We start from the raw sequence: 20577 nt of genomic DNA on the forward strand, positions 1-20577 counted from the left end.
GGAGGCGAAGGAGGCGCGCTCAGTGGGGGTTGAGGCATGGTGGAGTGCCCCGAGCCTCTGGGAGCCGGCAGGAGGAGGAGGAGGCTTGCCGGGTCGTCACCCAGCAGCGTGCGTGGAGCGCCCCGAGCCTCTGGGATTGTTGTTGTTGCTGCTGGCTGCCGGAGGCTCGGGGTGCTCTGCGCGCGCTGCTGGGTGACGACCCGGCAAGCCTCCTCCTCCTCCTGCCGGCTCCCAGAGGCTCGGAGCACTCCACCATGCCTCAGCCCCCACCGCACTGAGCGCGCCTCCTTCGCCTCCTCTTCCCCAGCCTGCGCTTGAGGCTGTGACGCCAGGGACGAGCGTGCACTCCTCTCGCTGCTGCTGCTGTCCGGGAGAGTGACGAAGCTGAGCGAGATTCCCCCCCCCAGTCCCGTTCCCGGTCCCATGGGGAGGCCTGACATCACCGGGGCCGGAATATGCCCCCCGCTGCCTCTGGCTTCAGCCCCTGCACGCCTTCTCCCGGGGAGCCTCGGCGCGGCGCTTTGCAGGCGGCCCCGGCGGGAAGCCTGCAGCTACGGCGGCGAAGGCGCCTTGTGTGGAGACCCGACCTACCGGGCCATTTGCACGCGCCGCAGACGGGAGCGCATCAATTCCCGCAGGTTGCGTGTGCTCGCCCTGCCTGCTCTCTCCGCAGCCCAGAACCGGCGGCTGCTGCAGTGCAGAACGCTTCGAGAGCCCAGCAGCGCCGCGGAGCAGAGAGCCTGCGAGGAGGGAGAAGGAGCAGTAAGAGAAGGAGGAGGAGGACTCCTCTGTGCTGCTTGGCGGTGGCACATTAGCAGCACGGTCATGGACACCCCGGGATAGGGGCCCTTCCTGACAGGGTGGCTGCGGCCCCTCAGCGCAAGCTGAGACCCAGTGTCGACGGGGTGCCCCCTCCCCAGCCCAGCCTGCTCCATCTGAACGCGGGGAGGGAGGGAAGGCATGGGCGTATGTGTATGTGTGTGTGTGTGTGCGCACACACACGGTCCAGCCCGCCACAAGTTGTAATACTGTATTTTACAAGTACTGTAATAAAAACAGTAATAATTTTTTTTTAAAAAAAGACATCCCCTGAAAATAAGACACTGTGTGTTTTTTTGAGGAAAAAAAGTTATAAGACGGTGTCTTAAAAAGGGGGAAACACGGTAGTTCTAGAAAAGGGTTTTTGCTTAGCACCTAAAGATATGTATTGAAGGTGCTAGACAAGACTCTGTGGAGAAAGCATTGCATAAGTGGGAAACCACTGCAGAAAAGGCCTGTTTTCATGTTGCCGCCCTCTGGAACTCTTGTGGAGGAAACACACAAATAAGGACCTCTGACGATTGCAGAGTCTGGGTTGGAGTATATGGGAAGAGGTGGTCCAAAACTTTCTAGGACAAACCCAGCAGTTTGAATTGAACATGGAAACTAATTGGCAGCCAGTGCAGTCGGGCCACGATTGGTATAATATGCTCAAGCTACCTTGCCCTTGAATTCTGCACCAGCTGAAGTTTCTTACTGTCTTCAGAGGCAGCCCCACATAATGTGCTGCAGTAATCTAGTGTAGGTATTACCACATCTGAAAGCAGAACAAGTGCTTGATGTTTCTCATATCAGATACTAAAACCCTCCTTTTCTGCTTTTTGTACAACTCTTTATATTTTACTGTTTTTAATGAAGGAAATTGAATTTTCAGCTAAATCAGTGCCTGCTGGTGCCTGCTATAAATACAACACAATCATACCTGGGAATGCAAACTGGCCTGCCACTCCTAGTTCCTGCCACCAATGTGACTTGATATTGTAGTTAATAAATGTGAAGGGGCTAAAGTTCTTTTTCAAAAGGGTATGTGCACAGAGTGGGGCTGTATGGTTTCTTTTGTAAAACAAAACAAAAAACCCTTCCCCTATGAATTCCCAGGAAAAGACCTGCATTTGGTGTAAGTCTGTGGGGAAGTTAATTATATGTAGGTATTCTGCAGGAGGAATATTGCCCTCAAATAATGAAAGCTTTTACTTCAGTATTTGTATATTAATGGTGTCACTGAAATGGCAGCAGCTGAACTCACTATTTAAATTTAGCATTTAAGTGGGATGGCCTTGTTGGTAATAAACCTGAACCAGTAATTAACAGTATCTTGCACCTAAGAGCTAACTAATAATAAGCAGAAGAGTGGAACGGACAGTCATGCTTGTAAATAAAGCTGGACTTAGCCTAATGTAACAAAAATAACAAAAGAGGATGTATTCATACAAAACAATGCTCAAAGGTAGAAGAGCATGCCAACTTAAGTACTAGTGACTGCCCATTTATAAAAATAAATCTGTTTTCAGCTATTGTATTGCCAAAAGCAAGATCTAGACTAAGCTTAATATACCGTCAATCCAGACATTTGAGGGTGAGGCGCAACACATCACAGATGCACATTCCAATTGGAGAAGCAGACCTACAATATAGTTCTACAACACTGCCAGCTTGTGCAGTATGTTCTTTATATTCTAACTTTCATGAAGTCTCAAGGCAGAGAGATACAGAAGGTATGCTTTAGTGGAGATTCCAGCATTGAAGGGGGTTTGACTAGATTACCCTCAGGGTCCCTTCCAACTGCTAAGTTATGATTCCAACTGTACATGTACCTCAACCCTTCTAAGGCCTAGGCAAAGAGGTATGTCTTCATGTGATAATGGAATAACAATTATAAGGGCATAGGATCACTACTAAGAATGTCGTTGTTAAAGTAACTGGAATTAAGCTAGAAGTAGTAAAATCTCCCCTCCTCACAAAAGCTACTTTTGCAGTGATAAGTTTTAAAATTGAAGTGTGACAGTTTGAAGGTTATTTGACCATGCATTGGTGTGTGCTTCAGTAATTTACAGGCCACTTTCCTTTTTAAAGCAAGCATCTTGCAGAATACAGTGAAAGTTCCTCAGAAGCGTTTTAACATACTGTGTGACTTCCACATATATCTACCATACACAGTCCCTTTCTCAATGCACTACCTATAGCTGAGATGATCCCATGTTACATTTCTAAAATTTTAATGTCATTCAAGAAAAGCAGTACGCTCCCCCACAAAGGTTCACATCAATTATTTGTACAATATGTTTATTCAAACAGATTAACTTTATTTTACAATGCATCAGTGTATTTTTTAAATAGGAAGAAGCTGTTTCTCTTAAAGGTTTTACATAAAGGCAATAAAAATAAGAGAAAATTAGCTGCTACCAACTATTTCTAAGACATGCACAATTAAGTGAACATTGACATGTGCCTGGAAAAAATATTAGGGGAGCCCTTCTCAGATAGCAGGCCCTGGCAAGTGAGGACATGCCCAGGATAGCCCAACTTCTGCAACACTCACCTATGTTGCTGTTGAAAATTACCTCATTACAGAAAAAAGCATTAGTAAAAGAACAGCACAGGGAGAGTGGCAAAGTGCCACCCTACTTTAGGGAGTTGCCTCAGTTCTTCAGTAGCATATAAACCGGGGGGGGGGGGGCTTTAAATGTCCTATGACTGCTGTAACCGGCACAAATCAGTGTTCATTTCCCATATAATTTGTTCTTGCCCTATACTCCCAACACACAAGGATGAAGTCAGCCAAAGTATCTTGTCAGTTTGAGGTCTTGGGGCAACATATGTACAGTATCCCATTGGGACTGCAATCTTGCCTTGCCCACCAACATTTCAAACAGCAGCCCTTTATTTTTAGTGCAACATCCCATAGAAGCTTTAGCTCCCGGGTAGAGTCTGCCACAAAAAATCACTCCCAAGTGTCCAGGAGTGCGCTCAGCATGCATACAAGCTTTGAAATGGCATCCAATTGCATTTGTGCAATCTACCAGCAGCTTACAATGATGTGAAACTCCTGTATGTAATTAGGGCAATGCATGACAGAAGTTTGGGGGGGGGGGGAGAAAGTACTTGATGGGCTGATTCCATGGGAATTTTTTGAGTAAGCCTTAAGCAGTCCTTTTCAGCCTTCTCCCTGCCCCTCCCCCAGATCAGCAGATGAGGATCTCTGTTGTTTTCTGGCCTGTCATCTGACTTTACTCATTGCCTGTTAAGCACCCTCCCCACCCCACCCCCATTCAGAATCAAGTTGACTAATAGCCTATGTTGTGCATGGTGCAAGTGCTCTTTTGCAGGGCTTTGTTCACTGGAGCAATATTTTAGCCCCTTCTCACTGACCCTGCAGGTGGATTCTGAGCCCAAGCACTTTTTCCAGACTGAAAACATTCCAAACCAGGCAGGAGAAAAACACTTAAAACTACACAGAGCAGATACATTACAGCAACATCGAAACATTACACACTTGGCAATCACCCAAGTCACAAAGCAGAGCCCACCGGTGTGCACATCAGGTGGCCACAGGAGGCTCCTCCAAGGACAAGTCACAGCCTGACATGAGTTTAGGAAAGGCACCACTGGGAAAGCAATTGTGGGAGGAGCTGATCACATGCATCTGGGCTACGGTATGTAAACAGGAACCCATTGGCTTCGGTGGTCCCACCCACATTGCCCCCTCAAGGGCCAAAGGATGAACAGGACAAATGACCATCAGCTCTCCCCTCCTCCCAGGAATCAGGACAGTAAAGTGCAAAGCATGGTAATACAGAAGTATGTTTAGACCCTCCCAATGTCAACCACTTTCCTCTTGGGAAGCCTTGCAGTTAAAAGACAAAACTCCCTTCAAGTAGGTAGGTTTAAAAGAAAGATGCCTCCCTCTGGCTTGGGGTCCCACACAGGCCCTTTTGGGGTGATAAGGCAAAAAGACCTGAGCGTCCTGGAAGGATGAAGAGCAAGGAGGTCCATGTTTGTTTTATGAGGGTCGTTCCTTCAGAAATTCTTGCTCACGTGTGCTCTCATGTAGACGTGTTCCAACAGCTACTAGTGGACACAAGGCCACGAGAGCCCACCACAAGCAGCTGACACAATGATGTAAATTATGACCTGTGGAGAAGATACAGTCACTTTAGTGGACCCCCACAACGAAATGTGCACACTGCCCAATAGTTGTAAAGAGAGCCACTCTACATTTCAACCAAGTTTGCCTTAAGTTTCCCTCTTGCTTGGGGGGGGGGTGGCTGTTCAAAGGCAATATTTGTCACTTCTGGACAAAAAGTACTGAAACCCAGGAATTTAAGGGTACCAAAGGCACTCAGAATTGTAGACCTATAGCTTAATTCGCCCTAGCTATAATGTTCCTTCAAAAAGGCCTGGAATGAATGGGGGCATAGGAGAGAGATAAAGAGCACCAGCCACCTGGAGGGAAAAGTACTGCAAAGGACTACACAGAATACCCCAAGAATTCACCTTTGCAGTGCAGGACAGAGGTAAACATAGTTTATTTCATTTTACACTTGAGATCTAGACTAAAGTGTAAAGCCCCCTCCCCCTTTAATGTCTGATGTGTACAACTTACAATGGATACTATGGTGATTATGATGGTGAGCTTGAGGTTCTTCATGCACATCGCTCTAGCCAGGTTTCTGCTGGTTGTTTTGAAAGTGACGGACTATGGGAAAAGCACAGACAAGATTCATGCTATCAGACATCCAACACCACCTTGGCCTTTTGTGGAAATCCATGCCAGTTTCTCCCTAGCCACCCCCTCAGCGTTAGAAACAGATATGAAAGCTAGAAGCTAAATGGCATCTTAATCCTAGGTTATGGGTGCAACAATGGAATGTCTCGGCACGCTTTTTTATAACAAGAATACAAAGCTAAACTGAATGAACTACAGCTAAAATATTATGTTCATTGTTCACATGGTCTAGTAGTCCTTCTCCTGCCCACCCCCCTAATATTCTCAAGAAGGTCTCATCTCCAGTCTTCATAGAGTAGCTGGAAGTGGGGAGACAGAAAAAGCTCCCCCTTTCCTTCCACTCTGCAGTTTTAATCTGAAATCTTAGGTGCAGTACTGCACCCAGAGCTCAGAAACTTCTAGCGCTAATGAAATTCCCTGTCGCAAAATATGCCTATTACAATGGGAGTTTCGAACACTGCATCTCCCGCAAAGCTTGCCCAGCTATTACTTGGTTTTGCAATTCAGTCTCAACATATAAGAATAGGCAAGTTTTAATTTGCTTCCAATACATTCAAATGAACATTTAAGCGGGTCTAGTTGTCATTACTCTCTCCTAGAATAAGCAACCCTTCTGCAAGGATTACTCCCCCCAGAAAGATGCCTCAACCATTAGAAGCACCTGGCCTCAGGGTCAGAACCATTAATTGGGCCCTGTTTTGCACACTGGAGAATTTGAACTCCACTTTGGAGTGTATAATCCATTCACAAATTACAGCAAAAAGTGATCCTGTCCATTTGTCTGGTTCTTCTTTTCTGATCCTTGTGATAATTTCCTATGCCCTGAACAGATAATGTTCTCAATCTCTTCCTGCTCTGCACCATGCAACGGCTTTCTCACCCTCAACTTGCCTTTCGCATAGGACCAAAACAAAAAACAGCCTAGCACCAGGATAAATTCTGGCATGAGGAGGGTCATTACACTGTCTTGGTCTGGAAGCTTCTCTAGACTGCGCTCTAGAGAAATCCTCAAAATGCACCCACTCTTCACTTCTCTTAGTTTTATTTCCGAACACACATTTCTAATTTACACTTGGACTATGGAGGGTCTAGCTATCCAAGGACAGCATCTGGCAACCTCCATTCTGCTGTTTTGTTCTGCCAAGCTAAAGTTCTGCTAGGTTAAACAACATCCTATTAAACATCCACTAATTTTGTTCTGAACACCTAGGTTAGGAGGTCTTGTGTGACCTGAAAACATGCAAAGTATGTTCTAAGGAGTGGCTGCTCTGAGAAAAAGCATCACCTGATTTGCTCACCTCCCAACCCCACATCTGTATGCTACTTCTTTCAAAGCATTTTCTTAAGATGGAAACGCAGCAAAAGCCTATGAATAAGTTTTCTCTTTTAATCCTGGCTTTTTTTGCATGCATGTTATACGTACCCTGAGAACCCAACCAATTCTCCCACCAATTTCAGAACTTACCGAATCCACAAGATTTTCAGTTTTGTCTATCAGCAACTCCAGCTTTTCTCCCCTTTGAGCCACCAGATCTGGGATGAAGAAAGGCTACAGTGAGAATCCTAGTGGGGAGGATGTTAGCTGAACAGGCGGCTTATCCTCAAGACCACAAACAGTGCATAACTGCATGGCCATTGTACTCTTGATCTCTGCGGCAGGTATGTGGTGGGTTTTACCCTACCTCAGAGCAAGATCTGCAACAGCAGAGCACAAGGCAAAGGGGCTAGCAGCACAAGGGTCAGCTCCATACCAGTTTCAGGGCGATGGCAGACTGCAAGTAGAACAAGCAGCTTATATTTTGTCCTATGCAACCTTTTTGCCAGGTGAGTCAGCTGTACAAGAGCTGTGTAAGAGTGTGACAGCCAACATAGAGAGCCACCCCTCCTTTCCCATACTGATCTTTCCCACAACAAAGCAAGGTCCAGGCAGAAGCACAGCTATGCTATTGCAAGAAAGGGACACTCATTGCACCCAAGCAATCTCATCCTCAGTACACATGCAGGACCTTGCACCATCTTTATGCCAATGAGCGCTACAATACCTATGTTGCGGACCATGATCCCTTTCAGCTCGTCCACCTGGGCCTGTGTCTCTGCCACCTGGTCAGGGCCCTTGTTCTCTGAGTGGTACTTCTGCATGAAAGGAAGAGCAGATGTAACAAATTTCTGGTTCTTGCTTAATTTGATGAAGCAAGAGAAAGTAAAGTCTCTGTAGAGCAATCTGAAAAGTCCAACAGGATCCTCTCATAAAAGGAACTATCCTCAGCATTAAGAGCTGGGCAGGGTGACCCTCAGCTCCACTTTAGTTGCTTCTTCAGCCCTCAAACAATTCCTCTCTGTGCTTCCCAGTACTGTAACTTAAAGGAGGTTTCCCTCTACTGGCTGATCTGAGGTTTATCTGCTCAGCATTTAGCCCCAAAATTCCTAAGCTCTGTTTCAGGGCAGATCAGCACCCTAAGTCCTGAATACCAGCCAACAGAAGAATCTGCTTAAAGCATTGCTGCACAAGTTACTGCAATCAGGACAAAACAGAAATGCTCTCCGTCTGAGGTCCAACCAATCCAATGACAGGGCGACTGCCTGTTTTGGATTAGATTTCCACTGAAATATCAGGTTGGGAGTGCTCCTGATGTCCAAGCAATGACAGTAGCCAGAATACTTTTGCTCAGGTTTGATTGTTGTGCCTAACCCTGAAGATCATGGGGCTTGCGAAAGTTACACATGCCTTTGTTACAGCTGGGCTGAATTAATGTTAACATACCCTTTATGGGGCTGCCCATGAAGATCATCAACTAGTCCAAAATGCTCTGCAAGTGTTCTGTTGTCATGTTTGGGGAGCATGTTATTCCCAAACTGTACCAATCACACTACCTACTTGTTCATTTATAAGTGCAATTCAATGAGTTAGTCATTGTCCTTAATAACTTAAGCTACCACACTGAAATAACTACACAAACAATAAAACCATATGAGCTCCAAGATAATTTCATGAGGTTCCTACTTCAGAGTTCTGCCATCGCCTTGAATGGCTTCTTTTGCTGCATGCTTTCAATTTCTCTGCTGCATAGGATTATCCTTGTTTTCGTCTCAGTTATTTTCAGTGTTAACTTTAGGTCAGTTACTGCTTTTGTACTTTTTATGTATTTGCCTGCAATTCTTGATCTAAAAGATTGTTTTATTATTTTTATTAATTCATTATGTTAAGCTGTATTTTTAATTTATTGTATTTAGTCTTGTTGTTGAGTTGTATTTTAACTAGTTGTTTTATATTTGGTGTTAGCCGCTCTGAGCCCGGCCTTGGCTGGGGAGGGCGGGGTATAAATAAAATATTATTACTATTATTATTATTACCTTGAGCACCTCAGTTCTGGAGGTGGAAAGGCAGAATCCAAGAATCTTCCTCAGAAACACAGCCATGCAAGTTCTTCTAAGAGCAGAGTTTACAGTACCCCCTTTTACTATAATGCATGCAAAGAAGCTATCTTTTGAGGTTGAATAAAAATTCACTGCCAATTTTAAATAAAAGAAGTGTGTCACCAGTATTAGAAGCCTGGGGAGGCCCTGATTTAGCTACAGGATAATTAGCCAAGCACAGACCTATTCCTCAACATCATGTGGTCTATAGTTGAATGCTGTGTCCAGCAGACTGATATCAATAAACCTCACCAGCTGTGCAGCCAGAACACTGGAAAACTCGCTGTTCATGGCGTATGGCAGAGCTGTTTGTGCACGGGAGCCATAGGTGGTCTGAAACCGCTTCTTGATTTCATTCAGGAACGTGAAAGCTCTGGAGCGCTCGAAGTCCTAAAAGCAGAACAAATTCATCGGAGCAACAAATGCACTTAGGATAGGTGCATTAACAGCTATGACCTGTGACTGCAAAACAGAAACTCAGTGTACATGGGCAGTACAGTGGTACCTTGGTTTAAGAACAGCTTAGTTTATGAACAACTTGGATTAAGAACTGCAAACCCGGAAGTAGGTGTTTTGGTTTGTGAACTTTGCCTTGGAAGCAGAACATGTTTTGCTTCCTGTTGAGTGTTTTCCATTTGTAAACTGAGTCCCCCGCTGCTATGGGAAAGCACACCTTGGTTTAAGAACGCTTTGGTTTAAGAATGGCCTTCTGGAATGAATTAAGTTCGTAAACCAATGTATATCTAAACAGGAGGTGCTGGGGACAAACCACAGGGCCAGCTGGAAGATGGGGCCCATAACATTTTTTGTTCTCCAAACAAAATAACCTCAGAACACTGTCACAGCAAAAATTTGCCAGAAAGCTATTTAAGCAGAAAGATGGGGGTACAAAGCAAAAGCAAATTCTCTCATTAGCCACACTAGAGTCTTCGATACAAACAAGATGCAAGTAAACCTGCAAAGACCTAGATAGAGATGAGAGCTGGAGGGGAAGAAGCTGCTGGTGGAAAAAGGGCCAATATGTTTTCATGCAGCCAAGCATGCCCACTTCTTAAACCTTAACTACAAGGCCTAGATTGCACTGTGGGGGTGGGGCTGCTGCACATATTCCGTGTGTAAAGTAAGATCCAGCCCAGGGGTGACTAACCTGTGGCCTTCCAGATGCTGATGGACTTCATCTCCCACCAGCCCCAGCTACTATGGCCAAGAGTCAGTGATGCTGAGAGTTGTAGTCCAACAACATGTGGAAGGCCACAAGATAGCCACTGCTGGTCTAGACCAGGCATCCCCAAACTTTGGCCCTCCAGATGTTTTGGCCTACAACTCCCATGATCCCTAGCTAACAGGACCAGTGGTCAGGGATGATGGGAATTGTAGTTCAAAACATCTGGAGGGCCAAAGTTTGGGGATGCCTGGTCTAGACCTTGCTCTACATAATGAAGCTATGCAGAAACTCCACAGTATTTGGGCCCCAGTGGGCATTTCCAGCAATCACCTTCAAAGAGCACGGAAATACATTTTTGTCCTACGTACTTACATCATCAGTGATGCAGAGGTATATAATCCGGTCCTGGCAGATGTAATGAAACAGATAGCTAGAGAAAGAGAAGATACCAGAATCATGTTTAAAGAAGTAGGTGGGTATAGATTTTGACACAACAGCTACTAGGTCATATGTTGCCATACACTCAATGGCATTTCAAGCACACAGGTCTAAATTCGTACATTAGAAAATTCCTTCTGCTGACAACCAGACCCCATTAATTCAATGTCTCAAAGAGAAGACAGCCAACCAATTCCTCAAAACATGGAGAAAACTTGAAAACAAAATTAACTGAAAACAAAGCTATATTCACATGGTGCAAAATTACGGAATTTTGCAAAATTACAAATTGCATGGTGCAATTACTGAATAGCACAAAACACAAAGCAGAAACATCAAACATAGCCACCATTCCAAAATGGATCCAAACAGGCAAGGCTATTGCTAGCACATTTTCATTTCACACAGAAGTTAGAACTCCCATCCTGACACTGATTGGGGCACAACTACTTAGCATCAATCATGGCAAAGTATTATTTTACCCCAAAGCATTCCCTGGACTCAATCTGTAAACTGGTAGTTGGGAAGCTAGGAGCTCATGAGAAGACTTCAACAGAATGAGAAACCCTACCATTTATAGTTCTCTGTAAGAACTGTGGATAGTGCAACTTCCCTCATGCGTTTGAATTAAATCACATGAATGCAAACTCTTCTACAAAAATGCAGGGGTGAGAATAATAATAATAATAATAATAATAATAATAATAATAATTTGTCCATCTGACTGAGCCATAGGTGCCAACTCCCAGACTGAAAAATCCAGGATCGGCAGCGGCACGGCACTGGAAGTTGCACCGCGGCTATTTTGGAACTGGGCAGAGCAACACCGGAAGTCACTTCTACGCATGCTCTGACCATTTCCAAAATGGCTGCAGCACCAGAAATCGCTTCTGCGCATGTCCAGAGACTCCAGACATGTGCAGAAGGAGCCTCCCCGGGCAGGTAAGAATAGGGGGGATTTACGGGGTTTTTTAAAATCCAGGCTGCCAGCGGGAAATGGCTGGAAAAAGGGGGTTTCCCAGGGAATACGGGAGACTTGGCAGCTATGGACTGAGCTGCCCCAGTAACTCTAGGCAGCTAAAACATTAAACATTAAAAAAAAACCTTTCCTATACAGGGCTGCCTGAATTTGTGCAGTTCTTTATCTCCTTGACATCTGATGGGAGGGCATTCCCTAGGGCAGGCACCACTGCCGAGTTTGCCCTCTGCCTGGTTCCTTGTAAGTTCACTTCTCACAGTGAGGGAACCACCAGAAGACCCTCGGAGGAGGACCTTAGTGTAGAGGCTGAATGATGGAGACGCTCCTTCAGGTATACAGGGCCAAAGCCGCTCAGGGCTTTAAAGGTCAGCACCAACACTTTGAATTGTGCCCGGAAACTGTTTTCTGCCTAAGGGCTGTATTTCCTTCCAAGCCACCTTCCAGGATTTGCATGCTATTGGTGAGTGCAGCCAGAGGCAAACATGTGGGGAGCAATACATGTATTTTTTACATTTATACAGTGAGTTTGTACACACACTACTCTCCTTCCTCCATTCAGGTAGGCAAGAGTTAAAGGACCTGTTCCAGCCAGGCAAAAACACTCAAGAAGAGTGTGAAGCAGGGCTTGTGAAAGGCATGGCCTGGGGACAGCCCTTAGGGCTATATCTGGCCCCCGGGTCTTATATTCCCCACCCCTGCAATATTGTGTTGTTGTTGTTCGTAGTAGAATAAAAGAACACAAAATGCAGGTTAAGAATAATATTTTTTAAAAAAATCAATCCCCCCTCCTACAACACAATTAAAAGGGTATTGGATATTAATTAGCCAAAGGCCTGATTAAAGGGTACAATTCTGCCTGGTGCCTAAACATTTATTATGGAGGCACCACTCAAATCTCTCTGGGAAGAGTATTCCACAAACGTGGACCTACTGCAGAAAAGGTCCTTTCTCAAGTTGCCACCCTCTGGACATCTCATGGAGACACATGAAAAAGGGCCTCAGAGGATGATCTCAAGGTCCAGGTAGGTTCATATGGAGAGAGGTGGTCCTTGAGATATTGATAGCATCAATTCTCTTTGATTAAATAACATTTACATTTACATTTACATAACGTAAGCAGATTCAAAGCTCCAGGAGACAGAACTGAGAACAGTAGTTCATGAAAGGAGTCTCCTCTTTAGGTCATTTGTTCCAGTGCTGCTAGATAAACACATGGTCATATACTGATCAAGGCAGGCCTGCCCCTAACCACTGCTCTAGTTGGAGAGCATAACAGAATGGATATGGGAAGCATTCCTAGATCAGCTGCATATCACCTGAGACTATCACACCAACCTTTTCATGAGCAACCACCACCATCCCATCCCACTTTATTTCCTCATCTGCAACAGATCCATTTCTCCCACCCTCCCACTTCCTTTCTCCCCAGGGTAGTACTCACTTTCCATGGGAGTAGGTGAGTTTGTTGTTCTCAGAGGGTATTTTAGCCAGGATCTGCTCCGTCACCTCCAGGAAGTTTCCTCCACACCAAGCGTGTTTGGCCAGGATCGTGGAGCCCCTGGCTACAACAGCAAACAGGATAGCCATGGCTGTAGGCTGGCTACAAAGCAAAAAAAAAAAAGCATAAAGAAAATGGTTGCCTAACAGAGCAAAGCACACACACCACACCTCAGTCGCTGCCCCATCTTCTTCAGTGTGCAGCCAAGAGCAAGAGAAACACAAAGCAACAGAGCATTGGTGGTTCCACACTTTTCAGATATCTTGCAAACCACAGCCAGTTTTAACTATCATCGGCAGAAATCCACATTTTAGATAAGCAACATCACAAGAGCTGCTTGCAACAATTATTTCCCCCCCTTTCCCCTCACCCAAAGTCTGCAACACTTGCATTCACTCCTAAGAGCTTTGCATTCTGAAATTAATAGTTCTTGCAGGACACAAGGAATGAGGGACCAAAATGAGAACATAATTGTTGCTGCAGTGGAGGGAGGGAGAAGATGCTCAGACCTGCAGACACCTCTATTGAGAGCTGGCGCTAGGCACCATTCAAGTAAAACAAAATGCAACAGCCCCACAGAGCATCATTATATTTGATCATCCTTGCCTATGTGGCAATCCAAGTGGAGTTTGACTAAGGACTTTCTGAGATCTCTGCAAGAACTCTGAAAATGATTGGCGTACTGCCCTTTTTAGAGTTGTTTTGAGTATCATAAATGCATATGGCTTATTGCCTTAAACAAGAGTCTCATGTTGTCATTCCATTGCAGGTTGTATACAGTGGTACCTCGGTTTAAGTACACAATTGGTTCTGGAAGTCTGTACTTAACCTGAAGCGTACTTAATCTGAAGCGAACTTTCCCATTGAAAGTAATGGAAAGTGGATTAATCCGTTCCAGATGGGTCCGCAGAGTACTCGACCTGAAGCGTACTTAACCCGAAATATGAGTGTAATTGGTTCTGGAAGTCCGTACTTAACCTGAAGCAAACTTCCCCATTGAAAGTAATGGAAAGTGGATTAATCCGTTCCAGATGGGTCCGCAGAGTACTTAAACTGAAAGTACTCAAACTGAAGCATACTTAAACCGAGGTATGACTGTATAAACAAAGTCTTCTCCAGGTCTTTTAAGAGGTTTGTTCACATGTTACTGGTGCTATGTGGAGGTCATGTTTCACCAGGGTGGATAAAAATCAATGATTTTTTAAAAAAAATCAAAAAAATCGGATTTTTTTGATTTAAATCGATTTTTTTGATTTAAATTGGATTTTTTTTTAATAAAATGCTTTTTGAGGAAAACATATTACCATCCAAAGGTTATTCCATCATGAAATAAAGATTAGTTTTTTAATTATGTAGTATAAGGTTGTATATGTTTAATTTTTGGGGTAAATAAATTCCATTAATCCATTCACCTCTTCCAGAGGTTTTTGTAAGATTATTGGGCAGTTTCTCTGCCTACAAGATATTATCACAGGTGCTTGGTTTACTTTTGCAGTTCTCAAAACTGAATTTGACTCAACAGAGATCACATGCCTCTTCTTCACAGCAAAAATGTTATAACATGAACAGAGTTGAGAAAAAGACCTTAATCCTATTGTTCTACAAACCTATGAATACAGAAACAACCCCTTCAGTGCTAAGTTTCAGGAAGTTCAGTGAATAGAATAGAAACAATATTTTTCTGATTGTTTGGACAGTATTTAAGTTTTTCATGTGTAGGCTGGGCTGACAGTCTAAGTTTCTTAAAATATATATATTTTGTTTTTGTTTAGCCAAATTAGTTAACAAACATGGATGTTTGTTTAAGCAAATAACATTTGCGGAAATGTTATTGTTTCAGTTGAATAAATCTATTTAAATTGTTATTATTAAGGTAATGATTATTTTTCTCCTTCCTAAGTACAACAGTAAAGTTGTCCAAATATGAATGATTAACCTATTAAACTGGGGATAAAAAAACTAATATGAAAAGTTGTTATTCTAAAAATCTTCATCTACTTGCATAATAAAGTTATACCAGCAAGAATTAGTCTTTATGATTTAAATCAACTATGATTTAAATCAAGCCTTACTGACTAGTGATTTAAATCGTGATTTAAATCGTGATTTAAATCAGTTTGATTTAAATCAAATCCACCCTGTGTTTCACACAGCAGTGGGTTATTAGTAGGTTCCTCTATACACACCAAGAATTCCTGCCTGGAGGAGTTAACAAGAAATGGGTCTGTCCATCTAGCTCAGTATTGTTCATCCTTGAGACATGTAGAGAATTTTTCTGCAAATTTCATGGTACAGATGCTCAATTATGTATATTTACAGGCAAGTGCAAGGTCCAACTCAGTGTACAGTAAATACCACATCATCGTACACATTAACTAGTCAGGAGGACACAAATTTACATGTTATGCCTTAATCTGCTCAAACTCATATTCATTGACCTAGCAAAGTCTACTTCTTAAGGATTGAATTAATACTGGCTGTTGTCCACAAAGTATTGACTCTAAAGCTCCCTATGAAAGCTTTGAATATATGTGACACTTCAACTGGCCTACAAAGGAATTTATAGCCTGCAACCAATGTCAATTACACGCCTACCCATGGCAAATATGAAGCAGTGCTATTCCAGCTTCAACAACAGTTTTCGGTCTCCCCATGGCATGAACAAAACACCAGGTCATCTCCAGTGATTTTGTGTGTGTGTTTGTGTTGGTAAGCAAAGGAGCACATGATTCAATCCAACTAACCACCTGACCACCTCAAGATGCTTATGGAGCCAAACATCTGGCACAGAAAGAAAAACTCAAACAACGAAGCAGTCACAAGAGCAGTGAGCTGTGGGTCCATAAATAGTGAATAAATTTCAGTTTCCTATAGATACTGCATACATTAAAATTTCCACATGAAACAATCACAGCATTCCTCTTTCCAAAGGTTTTGCAGTTCCAACCACTGAAAGCTAGAGCAAACCTAAAGTGACCTTCCAGCGCTGCTCAGAGATTCCCATTATTTGTTTCCATTGGAATTCAGTTCCTTTATGAAGGAGAGAGAGGAGAGCCACTGAGTACCTCTATACCTGGACCAACACTCATGTTCCACACTCTATGGGTATTCAGCATACATTTCCCTCTCATTCATCTTCAAACCGGTTGAGACTAAACTGTCTACTTTAACTGTTCTCCTCAGGCATGTTGTTTCCAAATTCACACCATCATCCTGTTCTTCAGAACACTGTTGGAAGAATTTCTTATTTTTCTCATATTTTTGAGTGGTGGACAGGAGCTCTGCACCTTCAAAGTGAATGTACCTTTGCAACTAATGCAACTAATGTACACAAAACAACAAGTTAAATGCTGGATTGGTGAGTAAGCTAGCCTTGTCATTGTTAAGTCTTGTCAGTCTTAATTAACTGCACAGTTTAAAAATTATAATAATACAGACTGCTCCAGATGGAATGAGATGCCAACTGGAAACCATGGTGGAAAAATGCAGAGCTGTTTTCAGAGCTTGCCTCCAGGAAAGAAAAAACAAGCATTTTTTTTAATGCAGCAAAAAAACAACCAAACTGCTTTCTCTACTCTTTAAGTGATGTATTAATGTTTGCCTCTTTAAGAGGAGCTGGCATTCAAGAATGCTCAGAAGTACCGGGCATGGCTAAAAGGCACATAATCTGATCTGGAAGGCCCTCCTCACATCCTAGATGTAACAGGCAAAAACCACACTTGCTCAATGTAAGCTTTGCCTTTTTTACTACTATCCATGTCCCATGCTGTTGACCTTGTGTTGAAAAAGTTGGAAAAGTCCCAGGTTTTATTCAACCCTGCTTATTGCACAAAACCTCACAAATATAAGACAGTTTAATGTGGTATCTCCCCACCACCACTTCCTAGCTCCCCAACTTGTTAAAGGCAGCAGCTGTTGCTCAATGTGATCCAGCCAAGAAGGGCCTTTCTTGCATGCTTCCCCCAACAGTTCAAATGCCTTCTCTTTGCCTGGCCAACATCACTTGATTTCTTTTGCTTGTGTTCTAGACCCATATTAAAGTCCAAAGTTCTTTCCAGTCCTTTCCCCTTATTCAGCACAACTGAAAGTCCCCAATCATTTCTTGCACTGGGTGCAGTCATTACCTTCTCAATTAAGTTTTTCAGTTTGGAGGATGTTGCATGATTATTTAAGCAGACCGCAATGTTTTGTTGCTGAGAAAATGCAATTCTTTCTGTCCGCTTAGCAGGGGCCATTGTAATTTGATGTGCTGCATGGTTGTGCAAGTCAGACATCTATGGGAAAGTACCCATGACAATACTGAAAATAAGCTACATATTTCCACCACCCACCCCATTCCGCAATAACAGTCTGTGCTTCACATATCTGCAAAGAGAAGTTTCACAGAAAAGTGGACATTGACAAGTCTCAAAGCAGAAATGTAGAGATTCCGCTGCTTAGAATCTTCAGACTTTGCCTTGAAAGTTCAGCTGGACTTGCTGCCCACTTTGAATGTCAGTCACATATCACAGCATTTCTCAACCGCTGTTCCACGGCACACTAGTGTGCCGCGAGACGCTGGCTGGTGTGCCGCGACATGCGGCGACGAGAAGGGTGATTTGCATTGTCACGTGCCTGGCGGCCGCCAATATTCAACACTGACCCGCCGGAAAGGAAGCCGGCCGGGTCAAGATGCGGGGCGAGCGCAGCTCTCAACAGCCACCACCACGGGAGGGTGGTTTTAGACAAACTTAAAGAAGCTGGCTGGATGAGCTCAACCTGAAACTTGCTGAGCAAAGGATTGTGCTGGCAGAGAAATCAGCGGCTTGTGAAGCCTTATTACAGGAGATTGCAACCAACACAGCAATTGGCAAGTGTTTCTTACAGTCATAATTATATAGTCAATATAGGGCGGCACAGAGTTAAATTTTTTAACTTTTTTAATGGTGGTGTGCCTCGTGATTTTTTTCATGGAACAAGTGTGCCTTGGCCCAAAAAAGGTTGAGAAACACTGGCATATCACACCTAATTGTTATCAACTTCTCCTCCACATTTCCCATTCCTGCCTGGCAGGTACAACGACTGGACTAGGACTGGGGGCTGTACCCAGATTCAAATTCTACTTAGCCATGAAGCTCACAGAATGACTTTGGACTAGTCATTCTCTCACAGGCAAACCTACCACATAGGGGTTTTGGTTACTATAACAGCAGGGATAAAGGCCACATATACCACCTTGAGTTCATTGGAGAGAAGGTGAGATATAATTTAAAAATTAACAGACTTGTAACTGGCAAAAAAATTGGTACCGGTAGCTGATACTCCGACTAGCAATAATTCAAGCTCCTGAATGCATTGTTCAGCACAAATAGGCAGTTACTACCTATCTGGGATCCAGATAAATTATTATAATAGCCTCTCAAGGAAGTGCTTGTTTCAGTGATGTTGCCTCAGAGTATTTCTAAATCCTTCCTCAAAATCTTTTCAATGAAAGCTTCAGTTGAACCCCACCACTAAAACTAAGCTTAAGTAGATACTAGTATTTACTCTGCAAAATTTAAATTGCAAACTCCTTGGAACAAGAACTTGTCCTGTTTGTACTTCATAAGAGGTGTCATGTTTACCAAGAAAGAAAAAAACTTGCTGGTTTGTAAGACACTTGAAAGTTATGAATAAATTTCCTGAAAACATAGTCTGATCTTCTTTACCATTGTCTCCATCTTCCTCCAAGATTCTATGCTGTCTTCTTTCTCCCTATCTTTCCTTTTTGAGAAATTTTAATTTTGTCACTACAGGGGCCTATCCTTTTATGCTCTGTAAAATAAGATGTGCTTTGAGAAGGGCCCTATCTAAACTTGCCTCAAAAGTGAGGAATGTGAGATGGGAAGCATTTCTTTCTGCTTATCATTATAATAATTTCCAGAAGTGTAGCTGTGTTAGTCTCATACAAAAAACAATAACGAAAACAGTTACTCTGCGGCACTATAGAGACCAATGCATTTATTACTGCATATTCTTTCACAGTCCGTAACCCAGTCCATAACCCACTTTACTATTTCAAATATTTCTAAGCTGCCTTTTGTGACTATTGGCTTTCCAAAGCAGCTTGGCATTAATAACAAACACACAACTTGCTTTAAACCAGTGGTTCAAAGCAGATAATGCAAGTCACAATAATAATAATAAAAATTAAATCAACACCAACTAAAAACCCCAGCAGTCATGATAACGATTACTATCTGATGGATGATGATCCAGGAAGCTTCTGTCACAATGTCAACACACACAAAACTCTTCACTGCATCTGCTCATCATATTGCATTGTAACTAGCGGCCAGCACTTAATAAGGCAAAAAGCACTTCCTTTTTTCTTTTAGGCTGTGCACACACTGTATATATTTAAAGCATATTACTCCCCCCCCAAAAAAAAACCATCCTAGGACAGCCACTGTAGTGTGTTTAAGGGTGCTGGGAACCGTAGTTCCCTGAGGCATAACTTACAGTTCCAAGGATTCTTGGGGGTGGGGATTATATGGGTTAAGCAGCCTGGTATCCTCACCCTAGATTTTCTACACGCCCTTTGATCAATGGATAGAAGATACGACAACTCTTGCAACATATGAACGGGTTGCCTTTAGATAAGATTCTGTGTAGATAAATAGAACAACAATTTGGAATGCATTTATAAAAATGATAACAACTTGTTAATAATTTTACATTTGCTGGGATAATGGTCCTACTTTATATACCCATATATCGTATTGTATCACAATTTCAAGTATGTTATTGCTGTTTTCTTTTCTTTCACTTTATTTCCTTACTGTAATTTCCATAATAAATTATAAATGTATTTAAAAACTCACACACATATATACACACACAGAGAGAAAAACAGTGAATTGTATCACAATCTCAAGCTACAGCGGACGTGGTGAGAATCAATGACCCCCCTCCTTTTATTCCCCTAGAAAGAGGGCAGGGGGTGCAAGCGCCCCTCAATACACACAAAGGGAGGGTGCAGACCGACCTTTCCCTGAGGGGGCGTTGCCATAGCGACAGCTGGGGTGGGGGCGTTTCTACCCTGAAGGGAACTCACTGCTCCCTTTCCTCTCGGCAGCCACAGCCAGGCCTCGTAGCAGGGAGGAGGTGACGGAGGTGAGAAAACGAAGGTGAATCCCCATCCCCCGCAATCCCCACAATAACAACAGCAGCAACAGCAACAACCAGGCAACAACCGAGCGCCCGCCCGCCCGTTCCCTACCTGGTTGGGCGCTCGCCCGGAACCCCGTTTTTCTTCCCCGTACCCGCGTCGCGTCTCTCGTAGGACAAGCAAACACAGCACGTGAGCTTCCGCAGCCGACCGCCGCGCGGGATTCTGGGAAATGGAGTTCTACTACCACCCACAGCCACAGCAAACAGGGAGGGCGGAAACAGTTACAAACACACTCCACCCCCACCCCGTGTTCTTGTTGCCTTCTGTTGGAACGCATATCGGAAGTACGGTAGCAGAGTCAGCTCCGGATTGGATCAGCGGATGGCAGTTCCCACCTTCCGATATC

The 20577-nt window shown here is 43.6% G+C and overlaps 1 protein-coding gene across 5 annotated transcripts; it reads right to left on the reverse strand.

Annotated features, from left to right (window-relative positions):
- Positions 1-1168: 1168 nt before the first annotated feature.
- On the reverse strand, positions 1169-20407 carry VAMP7 (vesicle associated membrane protein 7). 5 transcript variants are annotated; one of them, XM_035113818.2, is made up of 9 exons: positions 20280-20407; positions 19578-19664; positions 12983-13141; positions 10497-10554; positions 9212-9349; positions 7588-7678; positions 7011-7078; positions 5423-5515; positions 1169-4950 (listed from the first exon to the last, which is right to left on the reverse strand). In XM_035113818.2, exons 3-9 carry the CDS (start codon positions 13126-13128, stop codon positions 4888-4890), a joined length of 657 nt encoding a protein of 218 aa, XP_034969709.1. In that variant the 5' UTR covers positions 13129-13141; positions 19578-19664; positions 20280-20407; the 3' UTR covers positions 1169-4887. The 5 variants fall into 5 exon arrangements, with proteins under 5 accessions (XP_034969709.1, XP_034969707.1, XP_034969710.1 ...); XM_035113816.2 differs by having other exon boundaries at positions 19520-19664; XM_035113819.2 differs by lacking the exon at positions 20280-20407 and adding an exon at positions 20046-20261.
- Between the last annotated feature and the right edge of the window lie 170 nt (positions 20408-20577).

The sequence above is a fragment of the Zootoca vivipara genome, chromosome Z (genome assembly GCF_963506605.1).
Source record: "Zootoca vivipara chromosome Z, rZooViv1.1, whole genome shotgun sequence".
Lineage (NCBI taxonomy): Eukaryota > Metazoa > Chordata > Lepidosauria > Squamata > Lacertidae > Zootoca > Zootoca vivipara.

Coding starts and splice junctions, on each gene's coding strand:
- VAMP7 (XM_035113818.2), bottom strand. CDS start 13,128: ATGGCTATCCTGTTTGCTGTTGTAGCCAGGGGCTCCACGATCCTGGCC. Junction 7,079..7,587: donor GATCATGGTCCGCAACATAG/GTATTGTAGCGC, acceptor TCTTCATCCCAG/ATCTGGTGGCTCAAAGGGGA. Junction 5,516..7,010: donor CTGAAAATCTTGTGGATTCG/GTAAGTTCTGAA, acceptor CTTTTCCCATAG/TCCGTCACTTTCAAAACAAC.